Source organism: Wasmannia auropunctata, unplaced genomic scaffold (assembly GCF_000956235.1).
Source record: "Wasmannia auropunctata unplaced genomic scaffold, wasmannia.A_1.0 LD335988.1, whole genome shotgun sequence".
In the NCBI taxonomy this organism is placed as follows: domain Eukaryota; kingdom Metazoa; phylum Arthropoda; class Insecta; order Hymenoptera; family Formicidae; genus Wasmannia; species Wasmannia auropunctata.
In genome coordinates this window covers 105352-124724 of record NW_012026902.1, presented here as the reverse complement: position 1 = coordinate 124724, position 19373 = coordinate 105352, and the positions used below count along the sequence as shown (strand labels likewise).

The following is a 19373-nucleotide window of genomic DNA, read 5'->3' as shown; positions in this document are numbered from 1 at the left end:
TAGTACAAAAAAAAATGGTAGCACATTTTCACAGTTAGGCGCGCTTATTAAAATTTTGATAAAATAAATATGTTTTCTTTGTATAAATTTGCCTGTAAATTTGTGTGTGTTAGAACATAATTATATGCACTGTAATTTAGAGCACTTACAGAGATACAAAATCTTTATCGAACTCGCTGGAAAAATATCGAGCAAGAAAATAATCACATTCTTATGAAAGATTTATTACCTAAAATATTTTCAAAATACAATAAATTATATTAATATACAAACACGCTGTGGTCGTTTTATATACAATATAACGATCTAATCTTTTAGAAATAACCGTTTAGAAAGGAACACAATTTGTATGATTTCGCTGTACATTGATTTCGTTTTTCCAATTACTTTCTCCAATATTGCGCAAATTTGTGAAGTTGTTCCACCAGCACAGCCATCACCGCGGTGACCGACAAATCTAAAAGATTGTGTACATAGTGCACAGCCTCTTCGTCGCTCAAGTCCAGTCGCAATTTATCTTGGACCTTCTTCACAGCTTTATCCGGCTCCAAGGCGATATCGGGCACACTGGCGTCTACCATCAGCGAAAACAGATTCAATATCAGATTAGCATGTCTACGCAAATGTAGGAATGCCGTGTAACATTGCTTCCGGAATTCATGATAATGTTCAGAACCGATGCCGCCCATAGCTTCGACCATCTCCTTGCTGAGTTTCATCGGAGGAGGCAAAGGTTTAGGATCTCTGCCCAAAATGTAGCCAAAATCGATATGAAAGAGTTTGCCTGCGAATTATAAAATATTGGGCAATTATTTTTATGTCTATTAGAGAGAAATTACAATCTCTCTGACAAAAGCGAATGAGAGAACGTACGTACCTGATGCTGTGAGAAGCAGGTTATCCAAGTGGCGATCACCGACGCCCAATACGTACGTAATTATGCAATAACCAGCTACGTAATTTGAAGTAACATTTAAATGATGTGTCATTTATTTGTTTTTCATAAGGTTGTATGATTTTGGTTTAGCTTACCGCAACTGCGAACATACGTATCCATAACTTCAGGTACTACTCCATAAGGTCCGGTTTCGGAAGGATGATGTTTTCGAAAGAAATTCAATATAGATCCTTCACTAGCCAGTACTTCCGCAACCGTTGTAGATTCGATAAATTGTACAAAACCATGCTTGGTACTTGTTGCGAGTACTCTGAATAATGATCGAGTCATTAGATATACATAGTCTTAAGTATTATTGCTCGTTATTATTAATATAACAAGTTTTACCTATACGGAGTCAATTTTAAATCCAAATTTTCCCTTCTTAATAACTTATCCATAAGCGCTATCGTTTGTAAAATTAATTGATCTTGCCGTAAATCATCTCCGTGTTTAAAGATGGCAATATATTCGGTATTATTTGTCGTCAAGAATGTGAGTTTCGATGGCATGAGCGCAGACTTGAAAAGACTTGCTCTATAAAATTAATAAAGTGAATTTTATAAATATAACACGCGTAATATAAACATTGTTGTTAATATCATGACGATTAAACAATTTGAATGTGTACTTTTCCGGGATAATTCCCTTGATACAAATTTCCGGATCCAAAGGGAAAGGTATCGGCTCGAAATTCGAAAAATTAATCTTGAACGCTGGATCTGGATCCGTGAGTAACGTTCTCAATCGATCAGTTTTTTTCTTTCGATTTCCGCTCTCTCGCGCCACCGCTTTTACCAGGAACACCAACTGATCGATAAACACCTTCTGTCGTAAGAGAAATGCTCTTCTTTTTTGCCAGATGGTATTCCCCTGCGCTAACATCATGGAAAACATTTTCATCACGGTAACATACATTTCCCGAACTCGTGTATCTTGTTTAGCGCTTATCGCTGGATCAGTCTGATCCTCGCACTCGATAGAGAGATACCAATAGAAATAATTAGCCAACATCGAGTTCTGACAAGCGCGAGTAATTAAAAACGATGCTAGATCCATGAGCGGTTCTTGACTCGCCGATAATTGACTCTCCGATTCGCTAGACTGTAAATAAGTGTAAATCACTGGTTACACTAGGGCATAACAGATATTAGCGTAATTATGCACATTCTATAGAGATATCACGTTGACTCACAGTTGTAACCGGAGTAGATGTAGAATCGCTGCTTCTTATGTCCTTATCTCCGAATTTTTCGGTTTTCTCGAGTTTCTCCGCTCTTTCCAATCTTTCAGTGCTCCAATTTTTCGACTCCACTCGTTCCTCCTTCTCCTTCAACATTGCTTGATAAGCAGCCTTAATGCTTTCAAAATCTTCATACTTTAACGCTTGCACCAGTTGCAACAAGTACAGCATTAAATCATCGTCAGGAGCTTGATTAAGCCTGCTGATCGCGTATCTCCTAATAGCCGGATGAGTGAACGCGGGTCCTAGTAGTTCCAAAGCATCCTCAGAATCCGGTGGGGCCCATAAAGCTAGCATCTCCAGGGCTTGGCGTTCCTCACCGGCGACTTTCCAGTTGACACACTTAACAAACTTGGTCAACGCTTTCTTCTGACTAGACAAATAAAATCTATACTTCCAAATCAAATCCTGTTCCTCGGTAGAAAGCGCGGTTGTCGGGGGATATCCCAATACTGTATTTAAGGCATCCCGCACAGTCGAAGTAGGTTTCAATTCGCGAGTATTACCACCGCTACGTAAACTACGCGCCAATTTATGATGCTTTGCTTCCACAAGGTTCTCCTGGGAGAAAAAAAAAATGTTTATTATTCAAACCTGAAAGTTTACGGCATATATCACTAATTTCTCTTCTCGTCCAATCCTTACTTGTAAAATCTCATAGTCTGGAAGTGTCACAACGTCCGGCTGTAATCTATGTTGAAAGACCTCGTCGCCATCTTTTTCATAATATACAATTGAATACTACAATAAAATAGATACATTAATTTATCTTGTTACATAAAAATTATTTTAGTGCGCGCGCGCTAATACGTACCGGTACACCATCCATCGTCACTTCTGGAAATTCTATCATCAAGTACAAGTATTCCGACGCTCTTTTTTCCCTCTCATTGATTAATTCAATCTCCCTGAAGGTTAATCTATCCAACCAATCAATTTTGTTTATTTGTCCATTTCTGTGTTTCTTAACGAGCTTGGCGAGCCTTTGCATCTGTTCTTTCCCATGATCTCTGGCTTTCCCTGGGGTACTGGTTGGAACACTGCCATCGGCTTCTATCCCAGGCCATACTCTAAGATCCAGCATGCCCTGTCGATACACTCCATGCTTGCCAAATAACGATATAGTCGTACCACCTACTGGAAGCTGTCTACCAGGCCCCGCACAATCATATAAGGTTATGCACAGCTGGGCGTCGCGTGGCAAATCCGTATAGGAAATTGGCAGATAGATCCACTGGTTCCAGCTAAAAATATCTGATTGTCAGTAATAAGCAGATGGCATAGCATTGTAAATGCAAAATACAACATACTTCCAACGTGTGGTAAAGTGCTTATAGGCTGTATGTACAGGCAGGGCCAAGGGTCTACCACCGGCCCATACCTGCAGAGACGCAGCTGGATCTCCACGAATCCCACCACTCTCGTATAAACCCGAGTACTTGAGTAAAGGGTCTAGAAGGAGCTCGTCGTACTCGGGTCTGTGCCTCTTGCCCTCTAACGTACCTCTGTCAAATAATTAGAGCCAATGTCTTACGTCATATCTCCAAAGACTGCCAATTACGTATGCAATCTGCAGTCCGTATTAAAAGATAAAGACCGAATGTTTCAACACACACGCACGCACGCACGCACGTTAATCTACTCTAATCCGATTATTTCACGTCAGCATAATTAATGGATGTGTTTGCGTCAAACCGAAAAATGCTTAAGATGTTCTTATCGTGTGATAACCTCACTTTGGTTACACGATACAATAATAGATATAAGACGATATAAAATCAGACTTACATCTTAATTTGTATCCTGGTATCTAAAGAAGAACTATAGACATAAAAAAACTTATCGCTCGTATTCTCCATCATGTCGATGTCAAATAATTAAAAGCTTATCGCGTATCCATCTCCGAGACTGTGTATGTACATGACGTCCGCAATCCGCATTACTCCATAACCTCCATACTGTTTCGATTCGTATTGGTTAGGTTAGGCACTTACATATTATAAAGAAAAATATATATACGTAATAAACCAGTGCGCGTAAATATTGCGTATGTACATATGTTATTCATGGAAAATCAAATCGTATCGTCCGGTGCTGCACCGCGGTGCACGATTTAATTTATCCAGTTATATTAGATAATTATTTCACGCGAAACTAGACTGTGCAATGTCGGCATTGTCGGCAACGTCAGTATTGAATTGTCGGTATTGAAGAGCGCTACGTTACCAAAGGTAAAGTCAATTTTTAATTGAAAAACTAAAAACTGCATTTTATGTACGCAATATAATTTTACACGTATAAAATGCAACTTTTTACTTTATTTCACTTGCGTAAATTATAAATATCACACAAATATTGTTTTGTTATCCAAGTGGCTGCATTCAGTTGAAATCAAATGACAACTCTATAAAATGTATGTTATTCATGCTCGTGGGACTTTGCGCCTTTCACGCGGCTTCTCTATCTTAAAGACTGCGTTGGTTAGCGTTTGTTAGCGTTTGTTCCTCATCCTTTTCTGGAAAAGTTAAAGTCGTGTACACGCCAATCGGTGATATTGTGAATAACAAGGAAAAAACGTACAACAACAAAGGAAAAACACGATGTTTGGACCGGGTGCGGCACCAATTGTAGTTCTCAGTAAGTCAAAGTCGATCTTTCGTTTGTCGCTTGTTTCGGCCGATCGCATGTATACGAGTCGACTTATTAATCATGATGAACGTTTTAATTATCGCAGGCCAGAACACGAAGCGCGACACTGGCAGAAAGGTGCAGAGAGAGAATATCCAGGCGGGCAAGGTGAGCGTCTAATCTATTGCGCCAGCAATATACTTGTCGCCTTATAAGGCATTCCTCGTGATTTCCACGAGGTACACGCCCACGTGCGGCTTTGCGAAAAGGCAGAGGGATTCGTGTCGAGTATATTATTGACTCTCTCGCATTGCGATTCTCTCTTATCGCGTATTATTAACTTAAACATAAGCTCCCCCTCGTACGAGTTAATTCGCAGTGAAAAAAAATTTTTTTTTTTTTTGCAAGAAATCTGTAAATTCAATTATAATACAATTATGGCGTAACTTTTCGAGTCGACAAACGATGGTATTGGTAATCTCATTCGATTGATCAACTTGACTACGTCTCTCGTGAAGAAGATATTTAACGAGTTTTTATTCTTATTTATTCTTATTTTCGTACACAGGCAATCGCCGATGTTATCAGGACATGTCTAGGTCCACAAGCCATGTTGAAGATGTTGATGGATCCGATGGGTGGCATCGTAATGACAAATGATGGAAACGCGATTCTACGCGAGATCACCGTGCAGCATCCTGCAGGAAAGTCCATGATAGAAATTGCTAGGACTCAGGATGAAGAGGTAGGGGACGGTACCACTTCGGTCATTGTTCTGTCGGGCGAGATCTTGGCTACAGCTGAACCATTCTTGGAGCAGAACATGCACCCCACTGTCATCATAAGAGCATACCGTCAGGCTTTGGAAGACATGGTCACGATTCTTAATGAACAAGTCAGCATCGATTTAGATTGCAGCGACAAAAGTAAACTGGTCCAAGTGATAAACTCCTGTACAGGCACTAAATTTATCCGACGTTGGTCCGAATTGGCCTGCCAAATCGCCCTGGACGCTGTTCATACGGTGATGCTTGAGGAGAATGGCAGGCGGGAGATTGATATCAAACGTTATGCCAAGGTGGAGAAGATACCCGGTGGTACGATAGAGGATAGTACTGTTCTGAAGGGTGTGATGATCAACAAGGACGTGACACATCCGAAAATGCGACGTTACATCAAAGATCCAAGAATAGTACTTTTGGATTGTCCTTTGGAGTACAAAAAGGGCGAATCTCAGACGAATATAGAGATAATGAAAGATGTTGATTTCACAAAGATTTTGGAACTAGAGGAGGAACATGTGAAGAAAATCTGTGAGGATGTCATTTCAGTGAAGCCGGATGTCGTGATAACGGAAAAGGGTATATCAGATCTCGCTCAGCATTATCTCGTGAAAGCGGGCATATCCGCGATACGTAGGTTACGAAAGAGCGACATTAACAGAATTGCCCGTGCCTGCGGTGCTACCGTCGTCAATCGTACCGAAGAACTGAAGGAAGAGGACGTTGGCACTGGAGCTGGCCTTTTCGAAATCAAGAAACTCGGTGACGATTATTTCTGTTTTATCACGGAATGCAAGGATCCTAAAGCTTGTACCATTATTCTGAGAGGTGCTAGTAAAGATATCTTGAATGAGACTGAGAGAAATTTGCAGGATGCACTGCACGTTGCCAGAAATCTTCTTATCGATCCAAAGCTTGTACCAGGTGCGTAAAATTTGCTGTTGTTTTATTTTTCAATCGAATTGTTTAGATCTCTCTTATGTATATCTTTCCTTTTTTCTCTCTTTCTTCTCCTCCTCCCCTGATAGGTGGTGGAGCAGTGGAAATGGCAGTGTCCCGGCTCTTGACGGAAAAGGCGGCAGGTCTCGCAGGTGTGGAACAATGGCCGTATAAAGCGATCGCACAGGCTTTGGAGATCATTCCTAGGACGCTGGCGCAAAACTGCGGTGCAAATACTATCAGAACTCTAACGGCGTTGCGCGCTAAGCACGCGACAGAGGGAACTACTTGGGGCATTGATGGAGAAACGGGAAAATTGGTCGATATGAAGGAACGCGGTATATGGGAACCATTGTCCGTAAAATTACAGACGTATAAAACAGCAATCGAGACAGCTATCCTATTATTGAGAATAGATGATATCGTTTCCGGAAGTAAAAAGAAGAAAAATGAGAACGAAATGGGACAGCCGAGTCAAGTTACGGAAGAGTCTATGAAAGAATAAATATTTTCGATATCCATATTTAAGCCTAATTGCTTTACACTTTCAAGATTCAATTATTTTGCACTTTCGCGTGTTTGTCAAATTTTTATCCTATGTATGCTTTTTCAAAAAAAAAAGAAAAAAAATAGAATAAAAAGACAAGTGCGTCTCGATTGTAATAAAAAAAACCTTTTTATTTACACTACCTCGCGCGCGCGCGCGCGCACACACACATACAGACACAAACAGAATGGTAAGCCATCATGTCCAAATTTACAATTAAATATTTTGATCTTTATATCAAATACGTTATACGATACTTTTTATGTTATCGGTGAAATTCTGTGAATTTTGCACATCGCGCTTCTGTATTGTCCCTTGTTGAATAATTTCGTTCTCTTTTGATTTTTCTGTTGCGATAATCTTTGAGTTCAAATCCACAGTTTTTATTGGTAGAGACGTTTCGATGGAAGGATTCTTTGCATCATGTGACGTTAATGGTTGTATATTAGACGTACATAACTTGGAAGCCAAAGAATCTTTTCTAATAGGCAATAGTACAGCCACAGGTTCTACTATACTCCGCTTATTTAAATATGTCATCTCCTGTAAATTATTTTACACGTCATTACATATATCCATTCTTTTGTGCCAGTTTTATGTTTCGTTCATACCTCTTTCTGAAGTACACTGACTGATATTCCTAAATGTTTTGCAATTTGGACAGGTGGAAAAATCGCGTGTATACAATACTGTATATAAGGTATTAATTGTTCGCTCAAACATTCTGTGAACTTAATCATGTTTTCTCGTTCCGCGACAGCAAATGCCTACGACATACATCCTGGTAAAATATCGAGTTTAGTTGAGTAAAAATATTACGTGACATAATGACAACCCACTTGCTGCTCTTGCTTGTAAAATACCAACATGGCTCTCGCCACATTATGCAACGACTCTTGCAATAATTTCGTGCATAAAGCAGAAAGTGCCACTGGTGCACAGAGTCTCAATTCATTGAACGCTGCTATTATCCCGTTGCAGTACTCGGCCAGAGGATAAAATTCTACCAGTTGTTCAGGCGGATTTTCCTATAAAAACAGCTGTAATTGTAAGTCAATGAAAACTTTGAAGATACAATTTTATATACTTACAGAATTAAAACAAGTCTCTGTTTTTACATCAAGTCGTTGCGTTTTGTTAATCAACGTAAATGTTTCCATATCTTTCTCAAACTTTCGAGTTGTTCTACGAACGCTCTGCTCAAATCTTTCACCGATAACTCGTACAAATATATCCGACATTCGGCCAGTAAAGTCGACACCTACTCGACTGAATGATAATCCAAAGTATGTACACTGACCCAAAATTGTATCTATAGACGTTACACTTGGCAAGTCCTGCTCTAGCGTAGCAAGAAATTGCGATATCTAGAAAAAAGAAAAAACCCCTTAATCACATTTCCGTTTACGTTATATCTGTGTGCATTGTCTGTTCACAAACCTACCTTCTCCTCCAGCCAATGATAAAATATCGCGGATTCATTTAGCGTCAAGTCGCGACCGGGAATGACTAATTCATCGTCGTTAAACATAGCTTTGTACTGAGTTATTATATTGAACAAGTGTATCCTGGATAATTCTATCGTTTTGGTCATGTGAAGATTAGCTGTGTAAAAGGCATACGCGTAAAATGTAATTTTCTTTGCGGTTTGATTTACTCAGCTTTTGTATCGTATTGTATTGTAATTTAAAGAAAATCCTCTTACGATCGTCCTTCGGTATTGCATTCAGCAAGCCTTGAAGCCAGCTGTCTCTCGCTTGAAGGAATTTTATACGAAGTTCTGATTCAGTAAATGCATCCATGGACCGTAACAAACCTACAAGCTGAAGACATCTTGGAAGCGGTAGATCCCCTCTAAGAGAGCCAACTACTTGTCCTACCATACCCGACCAACTGCTTTCGATCTCTGCTACTATGGACTGAAATATTAATAAAAAAAATATATGTACGGGGGAAGAGAGAGGGGAGGAGGATGCATAAGCTCTCACCAAAGAGAGAGCTTATGCGTAAAGAAATTTTGCCAAGTTTATACCAAAATTATAGGAATATCCCCATGCTTCATTCCCAATTGACGAGCGTATTGAGACAATTCCAATGCTTCGTTATATTGATTGCTTCTCAAACATGATTCCATTAATTGGGGCATCTCGAGAATTTCGAGTAGCTCTGCATTTCGCGTTAGCGTTAAACTATTTAATCTTCGATGCGCATTAATATCCTTTGAAGTATCGCAAAAGGATTGACATTTCCCTACAAATTCTGGGATCTTTTGTACGAGTTTATCAAGACGGCTTTCGGTCTCATTGAACTAAAAGTAAAAAAATATGATTTGTTAATAGTAAAAATCTCTGCACAAATACGCGCGCGTGCGTGTGTATACACTTTATAGCCTATATTTTTTGGAAATTACATGATTAAGTATTTCTCGTGAGCTTTCTGCTGTTTGAATAAAGGTTTTATAGTTTGCAAAGACCAATTTTTGTGTAGTCTGAAGCACGGCGTTTTTCTCGTCAGATAAATGATCAGGTTCCTTACCTGAAAATTTTTCACGTGGCATAAATCTGCATTTCACTTATGTATAACGTAAAATTTAAACAGATAATTAAGATATTCATACTTAGCTGATCTACATCGAAGCCTCCAAGTTTTGAGAGATACTGATAAAAATTGGGATTTTCTTTCCAGGATTCTGAAATGGCAGTTGCATAAAATATACATATACGTATAAATATATTATTAAACAACAATGCATTAACAATGAAATGTAAAAAATCAACAAAATTAATCTTACCTGGGATACCTTCTGGAAATATTAGATTTATCACGTTTTCCGTCTCGATATCCATGATTTTTTTACAAACAAATTGTATAACATCGGCTGTTAATGCATTTGTGTTCAATAGAAAAAAATATTATTCCGCGGATTATTGAGGACAAGTGGCAGATACCAGGAATGTACTTTTCTTCGATACACCATGTATAATTTAATGGCTCCTTTCATAACCTTTCCTAACCTAATTATCTGCACAAAGAATAGCAGACTTTTATATCGATCTATGTTTTATAAAAAATAATCTCCTTGTATGACGATTATAAACTTTCTACGTATTATAAAAATTTGGTAAACATTAGGTTAATTTATTATGAAGATTTTCTATGAAACGACACGTCACACAGAGAAACGCAAACGTCATCTTTGAGCAATCAGCTGATCGACTGGAGGAAGGAGGAAATTGACCGTCGGCTGTCGCCTGTCGGTACTCGAGTCTCAACTGTAATTCAAGAGAGCTGACGAGAGCCCTATTTCACCCTATTTGCAGTCCAGTCGAGCCTCGAGCGGCTGGACACTTCTCTTTGCAGGTTATATAGTTATACTTCAAACAGTTCAAACCCCACTTAGCGGAGACTCGAACCACATTTTAGCGGAATTTATGCTCCCGCACTTGTAGCATTTATAGCGCGCGCGCGCGCATTCGAATAGCCCACTTAGCGAAGATTCAAACCCCACTTAGCGAAGATTCGAACCTCACACTAGTGGAGATTCAAATCCCACTTAGCGGAGATTTATATATTTAATTATTTTATTGATTATTCTCTGCACTTATATAGCGCATTCGAACTCCACTTAGCGAAGACTCGAACTTTAATCTGGGGTGACCGCTCTCACGCAGTTCACGCTTCTCTCTGACGCGTGACGCCTCAGACCGGTGACAATTGGTGACAATTTCTGACTTGATTGAATTTCAATTAGATTTATGAATTAAGTTTCCTGAAAATTGTCAGCCTAATTATTTTACCGCATGGAAAATGGCTTTAAATCTGATCAAACAGGTATATCGTATTTCTGCAATCGAGTTAATCTTCGCATGTGTGAATTTCGAACGTCAAAATAACCTGAAAAAACATTTATATTATTGAACCATTCTTTCTTATTTTATTACATGCAATTGATACACCGTTTGACAATTGCTTTTTTTATTCTAGATCGCAGTGCTCGGACAACGTTCACTCGCAACAAAAATCTTGTCGGCAAAATTCTACACCGGAAGTCTATATGAGCCAGATTATTTAGAGGTTATATTCAGGATTCTAAATCCCATTTATTCATAACATATACATAACGTTTCATTAGTTTTTCAATTTTTACAGACAGGAAAATCAAAATTTCCACTTCTACCTATGATAAATGTACAAATTAGGGGCTACGATTATCCTGTGCTCGAATGTTACCAGTCCTTTGTACACAAGGTGGCAGATATCATACAGATTGACGTAGACAACGGGTAAGTTTGAACTAGATTTTTCCGATGTCACTTTCAATTTTTTTTTTTTAATATAATTCGCATTCTCTTTTAGCTGGCCATTACCACCTCAAGAATTCAAGATTCAAAAGTATAAAACTGGAACGACAGCAATTGTATCAGAGTACTCTCTTAAAGTTTATGAAAGAAATATCCAAATGTCAGAAGTATCTTGCGTCAAATGTTCAGTATTAATCAGGGTATTGGAGGCAGCTTTACCACAAGGTGTTAGTCTGAATGTAAATATTTACGATCCCGTGGTAGAAGGGAAGCGATATATACCAGACAAAGAATTGATCGACTTGAAATCTACGTTAGAGACATTAAAGAATAAAACTTGAATATACATTGTGTCGCAATTAATGTAGGATTTAAGTGCAAATAACATTGTACATATGTATACTGATATAAAAGTATTTTTTTTTGCCAAGCATGTAAATTTATAAAACAGTATAAAAGCTTCAAAAAATTATACCCATTGTTATATATCAAATTAATTGGTGAATAAGTGTCTTTTAACTTTTCCAAGATAATTATACACAATGTATACAAAAATTTTATAAAAATATTTCAATAAACTATTTTAGTACATTATTCTTATTATGTCTTAATCATAACTAAATTAAAAGTAAGCAAAATCATTTTAATAAGTAAATTATAACTTAATTCTTATTATAAATAACGTTGGGCTTTTGTTTTATTATTCTTCTAGCCCCTCGAAGATACACACAATTTACGTTATTTCTTTTAATATATTGGTTTACAATAAACCAAAATGCACGACTTTAATCTTTGTACTATCATCAGTCTTCGGACATTCTTTCACCTTCCCGTCTGCGTTGTCTTCTGCAAAATATCAAAGGCAATTAATATTAGGCAAAGTCATGTTATTCACATTTGTCAAGTTCTTAACAAAAGGGATGTGTATTAATGTAAAATGCTTACTACATAATGGTTGAAAATCTTTAAGGTAATCCTCATTACCCAAACAAAGCGGAAGGCTTTCAGCTAGTTCACGTTTAGGATCCGTTATGTATGTTTGTGCAGTAGATCGTTTCGGTCTATATACTTGAGTCTGTAAAGTGTGTGTGTATATATAAATACATATATTCATACATACATACATACATATATAATAGATATGTATATCTTGTAAAACTACTTACTGTACCAGTAGGTACTAGTATGTGAGTGACCGTATCTGAAAACTTCACCTTTGGCTTTTCGTTAGAGAGAGAACTTGATGTATCGGCGAATGACGGACACGCGGAACATATCTTTGAATTAACGATAGATGTATTAATTACAGGCAGAGGTGGTACGTTAGAAAACATCTTAGTTTCTCTATTCGCATTAACGTTTGTATTGTTTTGGGAAGATCTTGACGAGTGTCTATTTTCGAATAATTCGTGCTGCATACTATAGCTAGGATGAAAGTTTCGCGAAGGAAATCTGCTAACTGTTTGTGAACGTTGCAAGTCTGTGTCGTCGCAAGTATCGCGAAATGGTATGTAATCTAAATCGTAATTGTATCTATATGTTTTGAAAGCTAGAGAGGTTTTCTGATTTTCGGGCATGTTAGACGTTGTGGAATTCTGTTTCTGTAAAATGCGCAAAGGCACATGTGTTTTACTCGATGCAAATTTTTCTGATTCTTTAACATTTGACAAACCTTGAGTGTTTCCAGATAAAAGATAATTTTTTCTAGGTAAACCATGAAGGTAATTAGTAAACGAACTTATTAGAGAAGGTGGTGGTGGTGGTGGTGGAATAGCGATATCCTTTTCTTCTGTTATCGAATGTTGTAATTTAACGGCTTGATCATTGACAATGTTAAACGTGTTGGGAAATGTACTGTCGCTACTTTCAGGAGTTACGCATCCTTCAAAATAATTAAACGAAGTAGACACCAGATTGTTACAAATACTATCCCGCAGAGACAATTGGTCCGTTGTATGGGTATTAGTATCAATGAGAGTTTTAGCTGATGATTTATCAGATATCTTTGAAGATTTCATGCTTCGTAACATACAAGTCTCAGAGTTATTGTTCGCTGTTAGTGCATTGAGAGAGTTACTGTGCGAGATAGGAATGCTAGCGATTCGAGTACTAAATGATGTCGACATAACATTATTGTCAACGACATTTAAACAGCTTGTCAAATAATCAGAGTGAATGTCTTCTGATTCATATATTGGCTTATTAAAAGGAGTAGAAATGAAGCTGTCGTCTTGCGCGCAAGTTGTTACTTTGTTAGTGGCGGAACTAGTGAAGGAATATGGTATCTCATTAAGTAATAATCTCTCGTCAAAATCGTTACTAGACTGATCGTTCACTATTACCTCCGATTCAGTAAGAGAAATACTGCCGAATGACGTAGTCATCAAGTCATCTGTCGTCGCATTGTTAAACACTTGAGAACTACTAATGACATTTGCCGTGCTAGTCGGTGTAATATTTGAATGTGTACTGTATGTTTTATTAAAAGAAGTCGATGCTAGAAATGGGCTCGAAATGTGCGAAGAGTGATTAAACGAAGTTGTTAAAATATTATCAGAAGTGTCAAAGGACGAAGGTACTAAGATGTAGTCAGTCTTAGTAGTGGACGGAATATTATTGTATGCACAAAGTGTGTTCTTCGCGGTATGATGAGGATGAACAACTGGTAAGGGTGGGATTTGACTTGAGCCGGAGGTTTTTCTGTAATGACGTTTTCTCGACCGTTTTAGATTGAGTCGTTTTTCTTTCTGAGAATCTTCGCTCTCTTCGCTATATGTTGTTTCTATTTCCTTTTCCTCTTGCTCCTCCACTATCACCATCTCCTCCTCTTCCTCCTCCTCCTCCTCCTCCTCCTCCTCTTCCTCCTGCTCCTCCTCTTCCTCCTCTTCCTCCTCTTCTTCCACTTCTTCGGTCTCTTCTTCCTCCTCTTCTCCCTTCTCATTGCTTGAATCGGAACATATAGAGCATGATGTTCTCGAACACGTAGAATCTATAAAAATTTTTAGATAGACAGGGTGTGTTTAAAGCTTCCTAAATTTTTTGGCAAAGATTTGTCAATTCTTACGCGAGCCACTGCAACTGTTCGATCTGCTTAGAATACTTTCAGCTTTCTCCTTGGCTGCAGTTGCCAATTCCATATCATTCAAAACCACAGCGTAAAAATGTATGTCCATAAAGAGATCGTGATCATTTAAATCAATAGCTAGCCGGAAAGCCTTCTCAAACATCTTATATCTACAAAAATCATAATCGTTAGATTAATTAAATTTTAGATTCACGTATCAACACGTATTGTGTTACCTTAATAAATGATGGAAAAATCGCCTCGTCAAATCTCTTACTTCATCCCCATACTCTTCTTCGACAGCTTGGCTTATTGGTTTAATAGGTACGTGGAAACTGCCCAGTGCATTCTGTATCAGACCTATTAGATCAGATTAAGTTTTTTAATCATTCGTAAATAATTTCTCAATTAACCGTCAGATTGTAAGAATAATGAAATTTTATTTTACCTTCGCGTTCCGTTGTTAACGGTAATTTGAACAAATAATTTAAGATTTGATTGAGCGAATGCATGCACACACGTGGATGCGTATCCCAGTTCATCGACAATAGCAAGGAAGTCGCTTGTTCCGCTCGAGACTCTGACAAATACCTTCTGACTAATTCGTCCCCGGAGAGAGTATCGCCTTCGATCATTTTAATAACGCCAATCGGTCCTCTGTTAATGCAGAATAAATTGTCATATAAATTTCTATCGGTCATGTTGCACATATAAGATAGATCCTTACCGTTCAAAAAGTAACAAAAATAAAGAATTGCCATTATTGTAGTAACGAATCTGTTTTGGATCGCTTTTCTTGTTCCATTCCATATGTAGCAAGGCATGCTGATTCCTGTGTGTGTTGGATAATTATTATATTTTATGTGTTAATCAAGTTTTATAGTCATGTTCTACCGATTAATTATTTCATTATTTGTTACCTAAAATATGATGACAAGTCGAGAATATGCGCTGGCGTTGCTTCATCGCTTAATGTCTGGCTTTTGATACACATTAAAGTGATGTCAAAATGTTGAAATTGACCTCTGTCATTGCCTACCACAAATATTATACCGTCGCTATGCCAAGCGACTAAAGTAGGTATCTTGAAGAGGAAAAGAGAAAATAAAGAAAATTATCAATCTCTTCACAACGCATCTTCTCATAGCACACACATACGCACGCGTGCACACGCACACGTAGCTAAAACTTACAAAAGCTGCTTTTACACTGGTGCTTGTCGATTTTATTTGATCGTACATCATAATAGTACCATCAATGCAACATAGAAGTAATAATTCCTGATTAGGTGAAAATCTCACGCAACTGGTATGCGTTGGTAATGGCACCGAAATCACAGCAATCCTTTTTAATTTATTCTGCCGAGAGACTTCATACGTACGCCATTCTACGGTAACTTCTCCCTACGTGTTACATTATAATATTCAAATTTATTAATATACATATATTTTCTCTTTTAATATAGCATATTCAATATAGTAAATTTGTTGAAACATGGAATTATAAGCTATAATTACCTTCCTTGAGACTTTTTGTTCTACAGAATGAATAATATTATCATCGCATGCATCAAACGTAATACACAAAGGATCAAATTCAGTGCGTATGTAACATAACAATTCTAACTTTGTTCTGAAAATATTCAATTATTAAATCCATTCATTTTTACGTATCACAACAGTGTTTGTGCATACAGGATTTATAATTGATTTAGAAAAAAAAATTATACAAAAATGTATTGTCAGTAATGGCATGGCCATTGAATGGACAGATGCATTTGCTCCAAAAAGGTTGGGAAATTGGGACGTTTATAAATGGCATCCCAATTGGCCAGACATTGTGTCACTGCAAAATTTATTGCGGATGATATACTAGATGGACATATACTAGATAACGTCGAAAAAGTTGAATGCTTGCCATGAGAGTTTGTACAAAATTAATATTGCATATGTAGTAAAATTAAAAAAAAATCTAAATTATTTAAAACTCCCCCAAAAATATCATAAAATTCTTTAAAATTTTTGATATATACAATATATAATTTAAATAAAAAAAATATACTATACAAAAAAGGGCACTTTAGATTTGCCAAATAAAATTACTGGAAGCAATGCCAAAGAATTATCAGTCTCGATATAAAAGAGATTCGTGGGAACTGCACAAGAAGAAACATCGGAATTTATGTAAAAAGATAAAACATACAGACAAGGATGGGAACAAGGAAATCAATAAAGAGAAGAAGATAACAGTCAGGATGATCAAACAAATAAAAATACATATACACGCGCAAAAAATTGTAAGTGCTAAAAAGGAGAACGATAAAAGGAATTTGCTCTTGAATTTAGCTATGTTAATCTCATACCCTGTAAGTCGAAAGAGATGCATGTTCGCTCGATGATATTGCTTTACAGCAGGACTCCAAGGATAAACTTCGTTCATTGTAGACTTTCGCCAAATTAATATCTGTAAAAACGCGTCATTTCTTACAGATTGTCTATAACATTTTCTACTTGCAATTAAAAAAAAATTATTTATAGAAGCAATTTACCAAATTAGCAGACTTATTTACTTGAATCTTCTTATCTAATCTACGTCCATTAGGTATAAATAAGTCTGTTGTAATTAATTTGGGTTCCAACTTGTTGATCTTATCAAAGATGTGTGTTTTAGATTTTGTAAAATGTACCAGTGTCACTAGATTATCATTGTACGTACAAACCAAATGACTTTTTGTAATAATTACTGCAATAAGGTAAAATATTATTTTTCGTGTACATTAAGTAATTTCTGGCAAAAAATAATAGCATTACCATCAGATATATGTTCGGATAGTTTTCCTACGAGATATTTGTCGAAATTAATTTCTTGAACGTCACCGCTAAAGAGGCAAACTTGTATTTGCACCAGTAAGCCATTGCTAAGCATTAATTGTGCAACAGAATCATCGTGCCATTGACAATAAATTACAGAATTATCTCTGATCTGATCCTAAACATAATAATAACAATAATAAAAATTTTAAAATATATTCTTTACGAAATTCAATCGGAATAAGGAACAGTGTAATGATTTTTCATACCTCTAAATATTTTACAGAGTGTTTCAATTTGTTTCCCTTTTTATTTTCTGGCACGTAAGTCATACCACGCTCTTGACAATATGATCTTTTACCTTCTTCATACACGCCATCGATACGTTTATCGTGATATCTAAAAAATCAGGGGCAATTAAATTGTTGCAATAGTAATAGTGGAATCTCAAAATTAATAAAATGATTTTTTACTTAAATGCACCGAAATCCGTGACTTCTATGTTTACATTGTCGTCAAAAGTCCAAAAGTTTATTTCTCCCGTTAACGTAAACATTATAAAGTATATTATTATTCAATATATTACGAAGATATATATATATACAAAATATCATGAGCATGTACGCGCGAGCGACACACTCAACAAATTTGTATATAAATAATAATATACAATTATACGAAAGGTTACATTTTCGTAAGACTCCAAGAAATTCCATAACCTTAATAACCTATCTAATATCTTATGTACTTCTATAAAGTATAAGCGATGTCATTAAAGGAGGATTCACATTGGAGCGGAACAGTGGAATGCGGAAAGATAGAAAACCAATCAGAAGTTGCACTTAGTTACCAAGTGCTAGTAAGTGTAGCACTTGGTAACTAAGGGCAACTTCTGATTGGCTTGCCAAGAGAAGTCATGCCCGCGATTAATAGCGTTTTCGATTACCAAATCAAAATGTAAAAGAGCTAGTTAAGAATGCGAAATAACGAATCCAATTTTGATTGGTGGTGCCGGCATTTTTCAATAAAGCCCGAAAATAGCCATGGTCAAATGCCATTATCAATTAATATGTTATTATTAATTTTTTTATCTAATACCAAATTTCACAAAAAAAAAACACTTTAATAATCAATTTTGACATTTGTATTTAGCTGCCCATGTGTCTATAAGTGAATATACGTTATTTTGTAACACATATGTTATTTTACAACACAGCCAACATGGCTAATATAATAATGTGATAATGTTCGCTATTTCCGATTTTTGCTGAAAAATGGCGTTGCCCGACCTAACTTTAGCTGCGTTCCCCAAAGCGCATCATGCTCATAATGTATCATGCATGAAGTAAGAATAAGGAGACGTAATTATAGATAGGCTAGAGGGAAAAAAGTTTTTCTTGCGTTATTTCGCGACTCTTTAAAGCTGGATTCTCATGCAGACACCGGCGCTTTGGCACTTAAGGGCGAATTCACACCTTGACAAAAAAGCAGAAGCCAATCAGAACTCGCGATTGGTCGTTAACCAATTACGATTGGTAGTTAATAGTTTTTGCTTTCTGCTTTTCTTGCTACCAACGCGAGTTCTGATTGGCTTCTGCTTTTCTCTTTTCCGCTTTTCTGTCAAGGTGTGAATTTGCCCTGAGGCATATTTGCCGCGTATAACGTAACCGTGTAGTCAATCAGAAACAACCTGCAGTTTTTGTTTCGCGTATCTCGCCAAGCTTCTGATTGGTTACGCGATTACGCGTACGCAGCAAATATGCCTCATGGAACTTCAGTCTTAAGCGCGATTTACATAGAGACGTAGACGTATTGACGTAGGACGTAGAAAGCGCAATTTACATAGAGACGTAGACGTATAGACGTAGGATGTAGAATATGAAAATTTTAATATTTTTCTACGTCCAGCCAATCATGAGAGAGGTTACTCGCCGTTCCTATTTTTCCATATCCAATCATATCTTCCCAATTTCTTGTGTCTACGTCTACGTCTTTATGTAAACCCCGCCTTAAGCCGGTTCTACATTAGTTGCAAGTCGATCGCAAGCTTGTTGCGACAGCCAATCTGAAGCTTGCATTTTGAAATCAATGTTTCGGATTGGCTGTCGTAACAAGCTTGCGA

At 37.1% G+C, this 19373-nt stretch overlaps 5 protein-coding genes across 5 annotated transcripts; 2 read left to right on the top strand and 3 right to left on the bottom strand.

Annotated features, from left to right (window-relative positions):
• Window positions 1-203: 203 nt before the first annotated feature.
• On the bottom strand, window positions 204-4367 carry LOC105454074 (phosphatidylinositol 3-kinase catalytic subunit type 3). The gene is made up of 10 exons (XM_011696423.1): window positions 3969-4367; window positions 3491-3685; window positions 2995-3424; window positions 2826-2921; window positions 2133-2741; window positions 1569-2041; window positions 1286-1474; window positions 1033-1208; window positions 878-952; window positions 204-784 (listed from the first exon to the last, which is right to left on the bottom strand). Exons 1-10 carry the CDS (start codon window positions 4040-4042, stop codon window positions 384-386), a joined length of 2718 nt encoding a protein of 905 aa, XP_011694725.1. The 5' UTR covers window positions 4043-4367; the 3' UTR covers window positions 204-383.
• Window positions 4368-4610: 243 nt separating this feature from the next.
• Window positions 4611-7311, top strand: LOC105454072 (T-complex protein 1 subunit gamma). Its single transcript, XM_011696421.1, has 4 exons — window positions 4611-4817; window positions 4915-4976; window positions 5377-6514; window positions 6619-7311. The coding sequence occupies exons 1-4, from the start codon at window positions 4781-4783 to the stop codon at window positions 7032-7034; spliced, it is 1653 nt and encodes a 550-aa protein (XP_011694723.1). The 5' UTR covers window positions 4611-4780; the 3' UTR covers window positions 7035-7311.
• Window positions 7312-7530: 219 nt separating this feature from the next.
• On the bottom strand, window positions 7531-10497 carry LOC105454073 (conserved oligomeric Golgi complex subunit 8). Its single transcript, XM_011696422.1, has 9 exons — window positions 9868-10497; window positions 9694-9765; window positions 9487-9611; window positions 9109-9384; window positions 8782-8995; window positions 8521-8681; window positions 8168-8443; window positions 7916-8104; window positions 7531-7843 (listed from the first exon to the last, which is right to left on the bottom strand). Exons 1-9 carry the CDS (start codon window positions 9920-9922, stop codon window positions 7682-7684), a joined length of 1530 nt encoding a protein of 509 aa, XP_011694724.1. The 5' UTR covers window positions 9923-10497; the 3' UTR covers window positions 7531-7681.
• A 122-nt stretch (window positions 10498-10619) lies between these two features.
• Window positions 10620-11971, top strand: LOC105454071. The gene is made up of 4 exons (XM_011696418.1): window positions 10620-10907; window positions 11061-11150; window positions 11226-11359; window positions 11433-11971. Exons 1-4 carry the CDS (start codon window positions 10884-10886, stop codon window positions 11716-11718), a joined length of 534 nt encoding a protein of 177 aa, XP_011694720.1. The 5' UTR covers window positions 10620-10883; the 3' UTR covers window positions 11719-11971.
• Window positions 11972-12016: 45 nt separating this feature from the next.
• LOC105454070 (WD repeat-containing and planar cell polarity effector protein fritz) lies at window positions 12017-18006 on the bottom strand. The gene is made up of 15 exons (XM_011696417.1): window positions 17725-18006; window positions 17521-17650; window positions 17252-17429; window positions 16990-17183; window positions 16804-16904; window positions 15959-16073; window positions 15635-15844; window positions 15362-15525; window positions 15169-15273; window positions 14890-15098; window positions 14678-14801; window positions 14442-14611; window positions 12544-14366; window positions 12323-12452; window positions 12017-12223 (listed from the first exon to the last, which is right to left on the bottom strand). The coding sequence occupies exons 1-15, from the start codon at window positions 17805-17807 to the stop codon at window positions 12138-12140; spliced, it is 3822 nt and encodes a 1273-aa protein (XP_011694719.1). The 5' UTR covers window positions 17808-18006; the 3' UTR covers window positions 12017-12137.
• Between the last annotated feature and the right edge of the window lie 1367 nt (window positions 18007-19373).

Excerpts from the sequence above, each read along its gene's own strand:
- LOC105454071 (XM_011696418.1), top strand. The coding sequence starts at position 10,884 with ATGGCTTTAAATCTGATCAAACAG. Across the intron at positions 10,908-11,060 it reads CTTTAAATCTGATCAAACAG|ATCGCAGTGCTCGGACAACG; the intron begins GTATATCGTATT and ends TTTTTATTCTAG. Across the intron at positions 11,360-11,432 it reads CAGATTGACGTAGACAACGG|CTGGCCATTACCACCTCAAG; the intron begins GTAAGTTTGAAC and ends ATTCTCTTTTAG.
- LOC105454073 (XM_011696422.1), bottom strand. The coding sequence starts at position 9,922 with ATGGATATCGAGACGGAAAACGTGATAAATCTAATATTTCCAGAAGGT. Across the intron at positions 9,385-9,486 it reads CACGAGAAATACTTAATCAT|TTCAATGAGACCGAAAGCCG; the intron begins GTAATTTCCAAA and ends TTTTACTTTTAG. Across the intron at positions 7,844-7,915 it reads TTTACAAGCAAGAGCAGCAA|GCATTTGCTGTCGCGGAACG; the intron begins GTGGGTTGTCAT and ends TGTATGTCGTAG.
- LOC105454070 (XM_011696417.1), bottom strand. The coding sequence starts at position 17,807 with ATGTTTACGTTAACGGGAGAAATAAACTTTTGGACTTTTGACGACAAT. Across the intron at positions 15,526-15,634 it reads CCAGTGTAAAAGCAGCTTTT|ATACCTACTTTAGTCGCTTG; the intron begins GTAAGTTTTAGC and ends TTCCTCTTCAAG. Across the intron at positions 15,099-15,168 it reads TTTTTGTTACTTTTTGAACG|AGGACCGATTGGCGTTATTA; the intron begins GTAAGGATCTAT and ends CTGCATTAACAG.
- LOC105454074 (XM_011696423.1), bottom strand. The coding sequence starts at position 4,042 with ATGATGGAGAATACGAGCGATAAGTTTTTTTATGTCTATAGTTCTTCT. Across the intron at positions 3,425-3,490 it reads CACTTTACCACACGTTGGAA|CTGGAACCAGTGGATCTATC; the intron begins GTATGTTGTATT and ends AGATATTTTTAG. Across the intron at positions 953-1,032 it reads TACGTATGTTCGCAGTTGCG|CTGGTTATTGCATAATTACG; the intron begins GTAAGCTAAACC and ends CAAATTACGTAG.
- LOC105454072 (XM_011696421.1), top strand. The coding sequence starts at position 4,781 with ATGTTTGGACCGGGTGCGGCACCAATTGTAGTTCTCA. Across the intron at positions 4,818-4,914 it reads GGCACCAATTGTAGTTCTCA|GCCAGAACACGAAGCGCGAC; the intron begins GTAAGTCAAAGT and ends TAATTATCGCAG. Across the intron at positions 4,977-5,376 it reads AGAATATCCAGGCGGGCAAG|GCAATCGCCGATGTTATCAG; the intron begins GTGAGCGTCTAA and ends TTTCGTACACAG.